A 14,411-nucleotide genomic window follows, 5' to 3' on the forward strand; every position below is an offset into this window, starting at 1 on the left:
GAGAATGAACAGCCCACCCCAACTGGATACAATGCTCAGAGCTACTGATAGCTCTTTTGATGGTCAATCCTTTAAACCTGCCTCTCTTAGTAACAGTTTTCCCCAAGACACTGTGCATTTGTTGTTTTCAGCCTTTCAGTTAAATACATCAGCGTTGCAGATGTACGCTCCAATGAATCTGCTGAAGTCAGCTTTGACTTTGGCTATTATAGACTAACACAGGTAGTCTACCGGGGGGAAAAAAGCACTTAAAAAATTCTGTTGAAAGAGGGATGTCCTACAGCTGGGATATGGCTGTCTAGGCTGGGTTTTGAAAGATAATATTCATTTGTCTCTCAGTGTTAGCAGCAGGCTTTTGAGAAAATCTTGAATTACACAGAAGTAAATGCCAAAATTCCACATTCCCTGGCAGAAAAGCATCTCTGAACAGCCTTTGCCTTGAAAACCTTACAGAGCTGCCATAAGTAAACTGTGATTTCACCTTTAATCTGAAACTGGAAAAAAGGAATCTAACTTTGAAAATAAAGATAGCCAACATTCTCCCATTTCTATTTTACTCCAGTGTAATTAGCATTTATAAGGTATGAGGACCAGCATGAAGGTTTCTGCTCAAGAAATCTTCTTTAAATCCTTAACTTGACACACAGTTTCTACTTTGCCAATATCACAATATATAGACGTTATGTTCCCAGTCATCAAGAGCTATGGGTAGCCATCTATATTTCTGCCTAGAAGTTTGACATCTACAGCAGCTGAATGACAGGAATTCAACAGATAAGGCTTCTCCAAGCATGGCAACAGGCAGAAAAGTAGAATGTTTGGAACTCGTCCTCACTACACAACTATTGAAGGCACAAGAACGCTTTCAGAAAGATGATGGCAACCTTGATTTGTAGAGAGAGATGGCAACCATGATTTGTAGATAACCAGTGTGCATTCTGGGATTTGAATCCAGTCCTACTTTGCTTAGAGTCTCTCTCAACATTCAGCACAGGTTTTCTTCATCTGCAAACTCTGGGCAATAATGACTTAATTCACAGACATCGTGGAAAGACAGGGAATAACACTTCATGTACTTGCTAGTATTGGGGCTGGGGCTTAGTTTTATTTATATAGCCCATGCCAAAGCAGGGCTCAATGCAGATCACATCTGCATTGCATGCAAATGGTCCCGGGTTCAATCCCCCATCATCTCCAATTGAAAAGGAGGATCCCTGAGAACTACTACCAATTAGGACAATATTTGCCTTGACAGACCAATGGTCTGGCCCAGTAGAAGGAAACTTCATCAGCTCATGAGTAGAAGTCTTCACTAACAGTTGCGTAGGAGGTTAAGAGCTCATGTATCTAATCTGGAGGTTTGATTCCCCGCTCTGCCGCCTGAGCTGTGGAGGCTTATCTGGGGAATTCAGATTAGCCTATGCACTCCCACACACGCCAGCTGGGTGACCTTGGGCTAGTCACAGCTTCTCGGAGCTCTCTCAGCCCCACCTACCTCACAGGGTGTTTGTTGTGAGGGGGGAAGGGCAAGGAGATTGTAAACCCCTTTGAGTCTCCTTCAGGGGAGAAAGGGGGGATATAAATCCAAACTCTTCTTCTTTTTACCCAGCAATGTAGCAGCTATGAGCCACAATATTCAGATCTCAGCTTTGCTAAGAAGTCACTTATATGCTTAGGTAAGTGTCAAATTGTAACACATCAAAGCTCGTCTGAGTTTGGTACCAGTAACTCCTTTATTTTAAATATATAAATTATTTATATTTAATTATATATATATATTTAAAATTATTTTCCAAGATATATTAAACAGTACAGGAAATACTCGAAACAAGAAAACAGAGACAAGAGAAAACTAGAAAGTAGTTAATAAAGCATGAAGACATCTACCCACAATTATATTAAATGCACATGACATAATGGATCCCAATGTGACATTTTCAAGTTGCTAAACAGACTGTAGTTAAATCTTAGAATCTTGTCATTTATCCATCAACTCCAAAGCACTTTTACTAGTCTGATTATATCTTGGTCATAATGAATTTTCAATCCTCCAGTTATGTTTTTACATGGTCACATCAGATTCATATAAAATGTAAAGACCCCCATTACTCATCAAATTCATGTTTTGAACATCGATTTATAAAATTAGGTAATTTAGCCATAATAGCGTCTTCTCTGATTTTATCTTTCCAACATTACCTTCATCAGATTTCCAACTTATTGCAATTGTTACTTTTGCTGCAGTTAATAAATTATAGCACAGTTTGTTCAGTTTCCTAGGAAGCTTTTCTGGCAATATGCCCAACAATGGTACCTTGAGTAACACACACCATGAAACAAAATAAATCTTGATTTAAGAAAGATGTTTAAAACAAGGCATACAGTTGAATGACAGTTAATAAACAACAATAGCTGAGTAGCTATGCTACTAACTGAAGTCCTAACACAGAGCAGTTGGATCTTAAGACAAAACATTTCCAGAGAATAATATAAGCATCTCCTTGGTAGCAAAGAGGGATGAGGAAAAGGTAAAGGGATAAGGAATTCTTTCTTCTAACTGTGAGTTTATAGAATTAGTATTTATAATTAGAGAAAAGATGACCATAACCTCCAGATCTGTTCAGCCAATCAAGGCACTGTCCATGGTACTTCCAGGGTAGCAGCGGGTGAGAGCCAGGGTGTAGCATTTAAGAGCAGGTGGATTCTAATCTGGAGAACGAGGTTTGATTCCCCACTTCTCCACCTGAGTGGTGGATGCTTATCTGGTGAACCAGATGTGTGTCCCCACTCCTACATTCCTGCTGGTTAACCTTCTTGGGCTAGTTGAAGTTCTCTCTGAATTCTCTCAGCCCCACCTACCTCACAAGGTGTTTGTTGTGGAGAGAGGAAGGGAAAGGAGCTTGTAAACCACCTTGAGTTTCCTTACAGGAGAGAAAGGTGGGGTATAAATCCAAACTCCTCCTCCTCCTTTTCTTCTTCTACTACCAGATTAACAGCAGAATCAGATGAGCTAACTCAGTAGGTCTAAGAACCAGTAGCTGCTGTATCCCGGCACGGGGTAACTAGCACCTGCAAAGAGTCAGGGAAAGACTGGAAAATTCCTTCAAGATGGATTCTCTCTGGCCAGCAAGTCACTCTGTCAGGCTCAGCCCCCCCTCCCCATACAATGTAGGAATCTTCTTACAGGTAGGGCTGCCAACCTCTGGTGGCACCTGGAGATCTCCTCTTACTACTATTAAGCATAAGCATTTATTGTCATTGTGCACGCACAACGAAATTTACAGCAGCATTCCTCGATGCACACAATTTCAGACTCATACCCCATCCTCACTTTCCCCTTCCTCCACCCATCCCTACACAGCCCCAAACACATCAACACGAAGCCACGGAGTTCAGCATCGCCACAGCTCTAGAGTAGAAGCTGTCTCTAAGCCTCTTTGTCCTAGTTTTGATAGACCTGTATCATCTGCTGGATGGTAACAGTTCAAAAAGAGAGCGTGCCGGATGAGACAGATCTCTCAGAATATTTTGGGCTTTCTTTAGGCTACGAGAATTATAGAGTTGATATTCAGATGACCAAGATCAGATCCCTTGGAGAAAATGGCTGCTAAGTCCCTCCCCTCTGGGGTTGCCAACCTCTAGGTGGTACCTGTAAATCCCCTGCTGTTACAATTGATCTCCAGATGATCAAGGTCAGTTCAGCTGCTTGGAGGGTGGTGGGCAATCCTTCTTTGGAAGTGTTTAAGAAGAGGCAAGCAGTACTGATTCTGTGAACTTTAGCAGATCATGACTGGAAGGAGTGAGTCAGTGCTTGTCTCTCGTGGCCCTTTCTTTTATGTCCAGGGTAATGCCAACTGCCACTTTGGGGTCAGGAAGGAATTTTCCTCCAGACCAGATTGGCCAGGGATCCTGGAGGGTTTTTTGCCTGGTCTAATCATCTTTGTTCATCTCCGGCCTTGAACACCCCACTAAGTTGTAAATCAGCTGTGTTTTGAAAGCACTTTCTACCACCCCCTCTTCTTAATCATCATTAGAACTGCAGTAAGGTAGGATAGTTGTTATGAGCATACACTGTGAACTTGGAAGACCCCTAGTTAAAATCTAATTTGTGCAAGCCTCACTAAGGATTGGGTGTGGCGCCTTGGGGAAGGCTATCAGCAGAGTATGATGCCATCAAGTCCATCCTCCAAAGCAGTCTTTTTCTCCAGGGGAAATCATCTTGACTGTCTAGAGAGCAATTGTAATAGCAGGAGATCTCCAGCGCAACCTGGAAGTCAGCAACCCTAACATACACCTGGCCAGTGGAAGAAAAGGAAGATTTTGGGTTTACCCCCCACTTTTCTCCACTGCAAGGGGTCTCAAAGCAGCTTACAAACTCCTTTCCCTTCCTCTCCCCACAATAGACACCTTGTGAGGTGGGTGGGGCTGGGAGAGTTCTGAGAAAACGGTGACTGGCTCAAGGTCACTCAGCAGGCTTCATGTGGCGGAGCAGGGAATCAAACCTGCTTCACCTGAGAAGAGGCCACTGCTCGTGAGGAGAAAAGGGGAAATCAAACCATGCTGGCTTATTATAATGATCAAAAGTAAAGATACACCTGAGCACTAGCAAATCACTCTTCCCAGCGAATGTAATATATTATAACATTATATAATAATCTAGATATATATAATAGAGAGCAGCAGCAGCGTAGTGGTTAGGAGCAGGTGCATTCTAATCTGGAGGAACAGGGTTTGATTCCCCGCTCTGTTGCCTGAGCTATGGAGGTTTATCTGGGGAATTCAGATTAAGAAGAAGAAGAAGAGTTTGGATTTATATCCCCCCTTTCTCTCCTGCAGGAGACTCAAAGGGGCCTACAATCTCCTTGCCCTTCCCCCCTCACAACAAACACCCAGTGAGGTAGGTGGGGCTGAGAGAGATCTGAGAAGCTGTGACAAGCCCAAGGTCACCCAGCTGGCATGTGTGGGAGTTTACAGGCTAATCTGAATTCCCCAGATAAGCCTCCACAGCTCAGGCGGCAGAGCGGGGAATCAAACCCGGTTCCTCCAGATTAGATACATGAGCTCTTAACCTTCTAGGCCACTGCTGCTCTCCATGTACACACCCACACAAGCCAGCTGGGTGACCTTGGGCTAGTCACAGTTCTTCGGAGCTCTCTCAGCCCCACCCACCTCACAGGGTGTTTGTTGTGAGGGGGGAAGGGCGAGGGGATTGTCAGCCCCTTTGAGTCTCCTGCAGGAGAGAAAGGGGGGCTATAAATCCAAACTCGTCTTCTTCCTCTTCTAATATAATATAATCTATAACAGATTCGTCTAGCAAATAAATGCACATTCAAAATAAGGAGCCCCAGACGGGGTCCCTCCCGCAGCCCCCCTTGCCAGGGTAGTGCCGTCCTGTGGGCGTGGCTTGGCGCTCCCGGACTCGACCATGGCGGCGCGGTGCCCACCTGTGCGCCTCCTTTCCCTCGGGTTGCTGCTGCTGCTGCTGCTTCAGCCGCCGCCCTTGGTCCCGGCGCAGCCGAGAGGTTCGCCCGGAGGGGTGGTGCGGGTCCCTGTCTCCGATCCCGACGTGCAGGTGGCGGCTGCGTTCGCCGTGGAGGCTTACAACAAGGCCAACACCAACTCCTTGTACAGCCGGGCGCTGCGGATCCTGCTGGCGTCTCACCAGGTGAGCGGGGAGGGGGGGGGGATTTGCAAAAGACCTCGGGAGAGCCTCCCTCCAGGGTCGCTCCGGACGTTTCTTTAGAGGCCCTCGCGTGCCTGCTTCCAAAGAGCCCCTTTTAAACCACCATCTCGCTTCTGAGCATCCTCCTCATCTCAATGTCCTGATGCCCTGGAATAGGATGCGCCAATGCATGAGTAGTGCTACAGTGCTGGAATCAAAAGCAGCCGGGGGCTGATGGATCCCTTCTCAGGAATCTGGTGGAGGGGGGGGAGAGAGATTTCTCAGTGGAAAGGACATGCGTTCTAGATGTTATTCATAGCCCATGCCCTCTAAGGTTCCTCTAAGGAGCAGCAGTGGCGTAGGAGGTTAAGAGCTCGTGTATCTAATCTGGACGAACCGGGTTTGATTCCCAGCTCTGCCGCCTGAGCTGTGGAGGCTTATCTGGGGAATTCAGATTAGCCTGTACACTCCCACACACGCCAGCTGGGTGACCTTGGGCTAGTCACAGCTTCTCGGAGCTCTCTCAGCCCCACCTTTGTGTTTGTTGTGAGGGGGGAAGGGCAAGGAGATTGTAAACCCCTTTGAGTCTCCTGCAGGAGAGAAAGGGGGATATAAATCCAAACTCCTCCTCCTCCTCCCCCGTCTTCTTCTCCTTCTCCTCCTCCTCCTCCTTCTTCTTCTTCTTGGTATTGACATGTAAATGTCTGCTTATGCCACACATGGCACTGGGTAGGAAGAAATTGAAGGGTGAAGGTTTTGGGATGGAGAGGTTTGGAGACCAGAAATGGGGGAACTTGGCTGTCCGGGGAATGGTTCCCCAGCATGATGGCCGTGGGCACCGTAGTGTCTGCTGACACCTTTTCCAGAGCCTGCCAAGTGTTTTTAGAAAGTCAGCAAGGCCAGTGAGACTTTTGCCCTCCTTGACCAGGTGAGATGGCAACGTCGGTGGTGCTCACCTATGCTCGAGGCGCATATCCTTTCCCTTCAACAGAAGCCGCTATCACAGCATGAGGATCTTCACTGCATGGTGAAGCTTAGCTGTGTGTGTGAATGCCTCAATATATTTTAAACAATATTCTCATGTTAAAAGGCACTCTGTTAATCAGGGATTCTGCCTGAATTGCTGAAGAGTTACTATCATCAGCCTCACTCCCTGACATTTGGTGTGTGGTGGGTCCTATGACAGTCTCCTATGACAGTCATTTTGTGGCTATGCCCACTACACTGTGCCAGAATTCCAAAAATGCCCACAGGTTCCGGGGACCCCTCATCTAGGAAGTAATAGCACGCAGCAGGATTGGGTGCTGAGGTCCAAACTACAATTCAGTAAAGGGGAAGGGGTTGAGGAGAGTTAATTGAGGTGTTTACAGCAGGGATTTCGACCTAATTTGTTATGAGGGCTGGATATGACATAAATGTGACTTCGTCAGGCCAGGCCCTGGGTGGGGGGGTGTTCCCTCAGCTGTCGAGCCTATAGTAGGTTTGCCAGCCCAGATTGGCACTGGGCAAAGGTGGTTCGCCAAATCAGATTGGGAGCAGGGAGGGGGAGTGGCTGGCTGGCTGGACTGCCCAGATCAGCACTTGGGGTGGGGCGGCTGGCTACCTCAGCTAGCAAGGTGTGTTTGTGTGCATGTCTGGACTGGCAAGTCTACAGCAGCCCAGATCGGGAGCCCGTAAGCCTGTGGTCTTACAAGTTCAAACTGGTGCTGGAGGGTGGCTACCTCCTTGACTGGAGAAAAGGTGGGTGCTTGGTCTGGTGCGCCTGCAGTCCATATTGCTAGGCCATGTTGGGAGCAGGGGTGGGTGGGTACCTGGACTGGAGAGCCTGCAGCAGTCATATCTGGTTAGATTGGGAAAAGGGGGGGAAGTGGAGGGGAGGAAGTGCCTCAGCAGGCTTATCAGCTGACTAGGCCCTCTCCAGGGTCCCGATCCAGGCTCCATGTTTGATGCCCCTGATTTACAGCATCTCAGCCAGGTTCCATAATATTCTTTGTAAACATCTTTTAAAAATTAAAGCCCCAGACAGGATAAAGCAGCATCCATCTCTCTCTTCCTCCCCACCCCCAAGACATCTGTGCCCTTGGCTTGCGGGGTTAGGATAGACTTAATTGTTTAACAATAATGTTTATTTGCCCTGACCTTGATGGCCTACGCTGGCCCAATTTTGACAGATCTCAGAAGGTAAGCAAGGTCAGCTCCAATTAGTTGGTGCTTGGTTGGAAGTGGCGGGGGAGCAGGAGCACTGACCACCAAATCTGGCCACTGTAGAGGGCCACGGCAGCTGCTCAGTTGTGGATTTGCCCCTTCAGCAGAGCAAGTGCCCCAGGGTGGGCTAATCTGCCAGCACAGCCTACCACTGCCTCCATAGACAGATTCTCCCCCTCCCTTTCTGGATTTGGGTGTTACATATTGTATTTACTTATTTATTTACTTACTGTATTGACTTATTTCCTTCCAAAGCAGCTTACATTGTCCTCCTTTCCTTTCTTTTATCTTCACAACAACCCTGTGAGGAAGATAGGTTGATAGGGTGTGACTGGCCAAAGGTCACTTAGTGAGTCTCCATGGGATTCAAACCCACATTCTACTCCATCCCTCTGACCATGGCGCCATGCTGGTTCACAAAGCAGCCACGTGGTGACCTCAAAATGCAGTCACGTGCAAACCTTGTCAGTTACATCACCCTTTTCCTTTCCCCCCTTCTTTTTGTAAGGATCTTGTGGCAAGGACCTTGGCCTCTTTTTGCCCATGTTCCTCTGCAAAATGCAGAGTCCAGTGATGATGCTATTGATGAAACTATAATGAGGACTATCTTTTTTTTCTTGTCAGATCGTGGCAGGAAGTTTGTATTATCTGACAATTGAGCTGGTGAAGACAAAATGTGAGAAGAATGAAAGGACACAATTGACACCGGCAGACCTGGAGCGATGCCCGTTGCCTCCAAAGGCAGAGCAGCAGGTGAAATGAGAAAGATGGGGACCTTTTTCATTCAGGGAAATGAGTCTGTTCAGTGATGATTGGGTCTTTCTCCCATCTGGGAAGCCCTTTGAGTTCTATGGCTCTCCTTGCCTTCCTTCTCCTCCACAGAAAGGACTTTGCCAAACCTCCGCTGTGTGTAGGTGCCGAAAGGTCTTTGTTAAAGATTCATCGCCCCTTCAGTCCTGGAGGTGCTTTGGTTCTTAGTTTAAATGTTCAGAGTGGGTATGTGTTAATGAGGCGTCATTAAATGTCTTTGGCTGCCATCCTGAAGTCTTGAGACATGACCGTTCCCTCATGCTTGGCTTGACTCCCTAAACATTGTTTACATTTTATCTCCACCAAGACTCCCCGAAGTTAGTGTTCAGTGGCAGTGACCCATTTAAAATGTCTGCATGCACATTAACTTTGGTGAGGCTGAGTGAGAATGTGAGGTGAGGCTGGTCTCAGATTTGAGTTGGGAGTTGTTCCAGATCTGGGGGCATAAGTATACATTACCAAGTCCTCGCATCCCCTGAGTATGTGTCTCTCCTGCTGACCCAATGTGCTGCGAGAATTCTGTGCTCAGAACATTATTCCAAGGCAGTCCACAGATTTGGACCCTGGTGCTCCATGAGAACGGGCTGAAGGGGCCCATTTCCTGACCTGAAATGGGCCTTGGGAACTAATACTTGCCTCTCAGACAGAACTAATCCACCATACATATGGTTGAGGCAGCTCTGACTCCTCACTATCCAAAAGGCCTCCTTCTACCCTACCCCCTCTTCTTTTGTTTTCCATATCTTTGGGAGTGTTATGAAGTGTTGAATTTGTAATGTATGTGTGATTAGATGTTTTAGCCACCATTGAGGATTTTAAATTGATATTTAACTTATGATTTTATTGTCTTTTATATGTTGGAAGCTACCCTTTCCTTCATTGAATGCAAAGAGGAGGTTTTCACAGGGATCTTCCAAAGTTTATCCTATCTGTGCTGGAAGCTTGGTTTTGCTGCCCCCTGGTGTAACTTACTTTATGTATTTATTTATTGGTTTTGTTTGCCCTTCCCTACATGGGCTCATGGTTGCTTCCAACATTCCAGAACAATAATTACAATAAAATCACAATTTAATCAGCATTTTAAACCTGACCTAAAACTTGATGGCGACAGATATTTAGAAATACACCATAATTCCAGCAGGGTAAAAGGGTGGAGTATGGTTAAGCCAAGATAGTGGAGAAATCGTAGCTGCCTCAACCATATCCCTAGTGGAACTGCTCTATCTTACAGGTGTTGCAGAACTGCATTGGATCCCACAAGGCCTGGGTCTCACTAGACCAGGGGTCTGCAACCTGCGGCTCTCCAGATGTTCACGGACTACAAATCCCATCAGCCCCTGCCAGCATGGCCAATTGTTATGCTGACAGGGTGCTGATAGGATTGTAATCCATAGGCTATCTGAGAGCTGCAGCTTGAATACGAACCCCTGCACTAGACAGAGTGTCTAGAAAATGCCCTAGCCCAGGTCAAGGCTAGCCGGACATCATTCAGGCCAAAACTTCCAGATGTTTGTGGTGCTAGACATAAAGGCAACCTAATTCTTGGTCCTGGAAGAACAGTCTGTCGGAAGTGGTTTATTATTAGAAAAAATCACAAAAGACTACAAAACTGAAGTGAAAATTACCGTGTTTCCCCGAAAATAAGACAGTGTCTTATATTAATTTTTGCTCCCAAAGATGCGCTATGTCTTATTTTCAGGGGATGTCTTATTTTTCTGTGTTCTGTTCGTCAGGCATGCTTCCAAACAAAAACTTTGCTACGTCTTACTTTTGGGGGATGCCTTATATTTCGCACTTCAGCAAAACCTCTACTACATCTTTATTTCTTGGGGATGTCTCTATATCTAGGAAAATCAGATTTAGCAGTACACAGCAACGACACACAAGCTCTGGGAGTTCATCCAAAAGAATCAGTGTCCAAACACCTGGGTTAATGACAAGGCTATGGCTCAGTGTCAAAATCAGTTGGGCCTCAGATGGAGTCATAGAGGAAGAGAGTTTCATGAAAGAGCCACTCTAGCAGACAAATTTGTCTTTCTTGAATGCCGGATCCAGTTTGGGAAACTCCTGGCGATTTGGGAAAGGAATCTAGAGAGGACAGGGACCTCAGTCAGGTACAGTACTAAAGCGTCCCCTCTCCAAAGCATCCATTTCTCCAGGAGAACTGATCTCTGTAGTCTGGAGATGAACTAATTCTGAGGTATCCACAGGTGCCACCTGGAGACTGGCATCCCTACTGCAAAGCAACCTTGGGCTGGCAACAGTGGTGGGATTCAGCAGGTTCGTACCACTTCGGCAGAACCCGGTTGTTAAAATGGTGCTTGTAAACAACCAGCTGTTAAATTATTTGAATCCCACCACCGGGATTGGTTGTTAAATTATTTGAATCCCACCACTGTCTGGCAAGGTGGGAGGCTGCTAGCAGATACTGACACCAGTTGTTCACTGAGCTGAAAACAGGGGGAAAACCCTTGAAGATGGAATTTTACTTGTAAACACCTTATACCCTTGACACATGTCTATCACTGATGAGCTGCATTTGATATCCTCTGTTGACCTGGGTCATTTTTTGGGCAGGACTTAGTCTTTTATCATCTTGATTGAAATCACAATAGAAAGAGACATGTACTGTTGGCTAGAACAGAAGCTGGGTTTGGTGGTGGGCCTACCAAGATTATTAGCTGGAAGTAGGTCTGAATGAAGAGCATCATACTAAACTGGAAAGGAGAGACATTAAAGAGAGGATGAGAAGATGAAGGTAAGCCAAAAAGCTGAGAAGGCACTGAAGCTGTGTTTGAGCTCTGCACAAGCATGTGAATTCTTAAAACTGACCATGGGCTGGGGTCGAGAACGGCAAACAAAAGCGACAGAGGTCAAAAATGAATTTGAAATAACTGTTTATATTATATTTGAACACCGCTACTCCAAAATTGTCTGAGAACATTGTAAAGAAATGAGTAAATCCCATGATAGTTTCTCTAGTTAACATATTCATGGTGGCATTATTTTCTCTACCTCTAACTGTGGATTGTTCCTCTATGTTCCGTTTCCAGAAAGAAATCTGCACATTTCAGATCTGGACTCGTTCTTGGCTAAACGACATACGTTTGACACACATGAGCTGTGAATAGGCTCTTTCCTGAGTCTCGTGACCAGCTGCTATTGAGAAGGGCCCTGACAGTGAATTCAGACCAACATACTAATTCTCATTAAATAGGCTGAGCTGCCTACCCTCCTTTACGGCCTCCAGAATTCACCTGGCAGAGGTGAGAAAATGGGGCTTGTAGTGTCACCCGCTTGTGGGTCATAGAAGCCCTAGATGTTCCTCTCATAGGCTTTAAGGTGCCACCAAATCTCACCTGAACACAATTTTCTTCCTGCAGAAGCTTTCCTGGACCTGAGCTTCAGATGCAAAAACAAATTGGGACAGTATCTTCTTCACATCTGTCAGGAGATGAATTCTGCAACTGTATTTGTGTATTTGCTAGAACCTTGAATATAGAGTAAAATGTGCAAGGGTGCTGTTTTAATGCTCACATCAAAATTGCCCAGGACTTTCTTTCTATGGCCGATGTAGTGTTTGAGAAGGACCTTCATCTTTTCTTTCTGTTCCAAAATCTGTGGGAGAGGGAATGCTTCTGTTTTCTCCCTGTTTAGCGGGAGAATCTTTGGGCATTTGGGGCTTATCTGCGCCTACCACTCCAAAGAGGAATATCCATGATTTTTGAGTGCTGGTTTTCCAAGTGCCACCTTTTGCCTCATTCCGTGTACCAAAAACTCTGTACATGCTTAAGGATACCCAAGTTGCATTCCTAAAAATTGCTTTCTAAGCTAAGCTTTGGTTCTGCTTTGCAGGCCTGAATTCTATGGAGTATATTATTTAGTTCTGTATATTTATGACCAAGCTGAATGTGATGATTGGAAGCATGATGTTAGTGAATCATTGCATGTTTTGTTAAATAAGGGAAGTAATTGTGTTAGGCTCAAAGATGGGCTGTCGTGGCAGGTTCTTAACCCATCTCCACTGTGTGGTTTTGCCGAAACTGCACACCATATGTGCTACTGTTCTCCTTAGAAAGCAGTGTCACAACCCCAGTCAGACTTGTTCAATAAACGAATCATTACTTTGAAAGCAGAATTCTTATTTATTGACTAGCGGGCCCGGCCACGTGTTGCTGTGGCTGAGTCTGGTGAAGTGGAAAAGAAAGAAAAGGGGAAACGAACGGTTCGAACATGTGGCATTGCACAATGCTTGCAAGGGAGGGGAGGGGCAAGGGGCCTCTCGCTCCCCTCCCTCTCTCCCATTCCCTTGCATGGCAACCCACCCCATCCCTCCCTAACGTTCCCCTTCCTCTACTAGGGTGGGTGGGCCATGTCCAGGAGGCTGAACCTGTCCCTTTCACTCCCTTCCCTTGCAGGCGAATTACCTAGCTGAAAACCCGCTGGGAGGCATGAGCTACATTGTGTTCAAATTTCAGACCATTTGGTCCTGCAAACCCCCGGACCCTCCCTCACCTTCCCCTTCCTCCGCTAGGGTGGGTGGGCCATGTCCAGATGGGGGGTCCATTCCTTTCACTCCAGATGGCAGCAGTTTTCAAGGAAGGCATGGTTGTTTCCCTTGTATCAGAGAGTGTTGCTTTGACGGCCAGCAGATGACGCTGTTGCGGAACAGAACTGTGGTTCCAACTATCACAGGTATGGCATGTACACAATAACGGGCACAGTTGTGACATGTACACAACAGGAGGTGTGGAAACAGTATGGAAACCTGGCCGCATGCGAATGCAATGCTGTGTGAAAATTCCAAAGTAATCGGTCCAGTAGTTTGGGAGATTACCTGTCAGCAGGAAAACGCACTGATAGATTTTTATATATATAGAAGATTACAAGCATAGAAAAGCGGATGGCCTTTTATTGCCAGAACTGAATACGATAGAACAGGCAAAGCATTGTATCTCCCACAGTAGAATAGTCATTACCACACTCCTCCCTTCTCCACCTTTGGCTGGGCCATGGAAGGGACATTCTGGGGCATTCCAGGGCAGGGCAGGCATGGGCGCCGCTGCCCCAGGGGCACAGGGTGTACGTGTGCCCCGGGCACAATTTCCACTTGCTCTGCCTCTGCCCCGAATGAAATATGGCTGGGGTGGGTCCTGGCCAACCTATCACTGAGCCGTGATGCAGAGAGACTGGCAGGAAGACAGGCAAGAGATGAGCAGAGGTGGTTTGCTGTGGCCTTCCTTGGCATAGCAGCAGCCCTTCTCTTCCTTGGTGGTCTCCCAAGTACTGACTAGGCCCAACCCTGCTTAGCTCTACACTCTGACAAGCCTGGGCCAAGCTGGGTTATTCAGGCTGCTACAATGATAAAAGGCAAGGGTTGAATCTCCCATTTCATACACTGTAGCAGTAATGCAAATAGGGCCTGCGTAGCACCTTTACCTCTACTTTGGGCCGTACAGCCTGCCATTCCTTTAGGAAGCTCTTGTTTCAGTATTCCAACTGAAAAAAGTTATAGACACCTCAGAAGTTTGTTGTTCTGCTGTTTCCCCAACATGTATATCTCCTTTGTCCATCCACTTGTGAGGTAGGCTAAGCTGAAAGAGAATGATGTGTCTGAGATTACCCAGTAAATGTCATGGCAAGCAGGGATTGAACCCAGGTTTCAAATCTGTTATAACAGACTTCTCTCTGTGAAACAACTCTGAAGATGCCAGCCACAAATGCAGGCAAAACA

General features: G+C 46.4%; 1 protein-coding gene across 2 annotated transcripts; it reads left to right on the top strand.

Annotated features, from left to right (window-relative positions):
• The first annotated feature begins 5,382 nt into the window (after positions 1–5,382).
• On the top strand, positions 5,383–12,809 carry LOC125445635 (cystatin-like). 2 transcript variants are annotated; one of them, XR_007246319.1, is made up of 4 exons: positions 5,383–5,665; positions 8,492–8,620; positions 11,731–11,943; positions 12,061–12,809. XR_007246319.1 is itself a non-coding variant. In XM_048518812.1 (3 exons), exons 1-3 carry the CDS (start codon positions 5,426–5,428, stop codon positions 11,806–11,808), a joined length of 447 nt encoding a protein of 148 aa, XP_048374769.1. In that variant the 5' UTR covers positions 5,383–5,425; the 3' UTR covers positions 11,809–12,809. The 2 variants fall into 2 exon arrangements, 1 of the variants encoding a protein (XP_048374769.1); XM_048518812.1 differs by having other exon boundaries at positions 11,731–12,809.
• The last annotated feature ends 1,602 nt before the right edge of the window (positions 12,810–14,411 follow it).

Source organism: Sphaerodactylus townsendi, linkage group LG01, assembly GCF_021028975.2.
Source record: "Sphaerodactylus townsendi isolate TG3544 linkage group LG01, MPM_Stown_v2.3, whole genome shotgun sequence".
Taxonomy (NCBI): domain Eukaryota; kingdom Metazoa; phylum Chordata; class Lepidosauria; order Squamata; family Sphaerodactylidae; genus Sphaerodactylus; species Sphaerodactylus townsendi.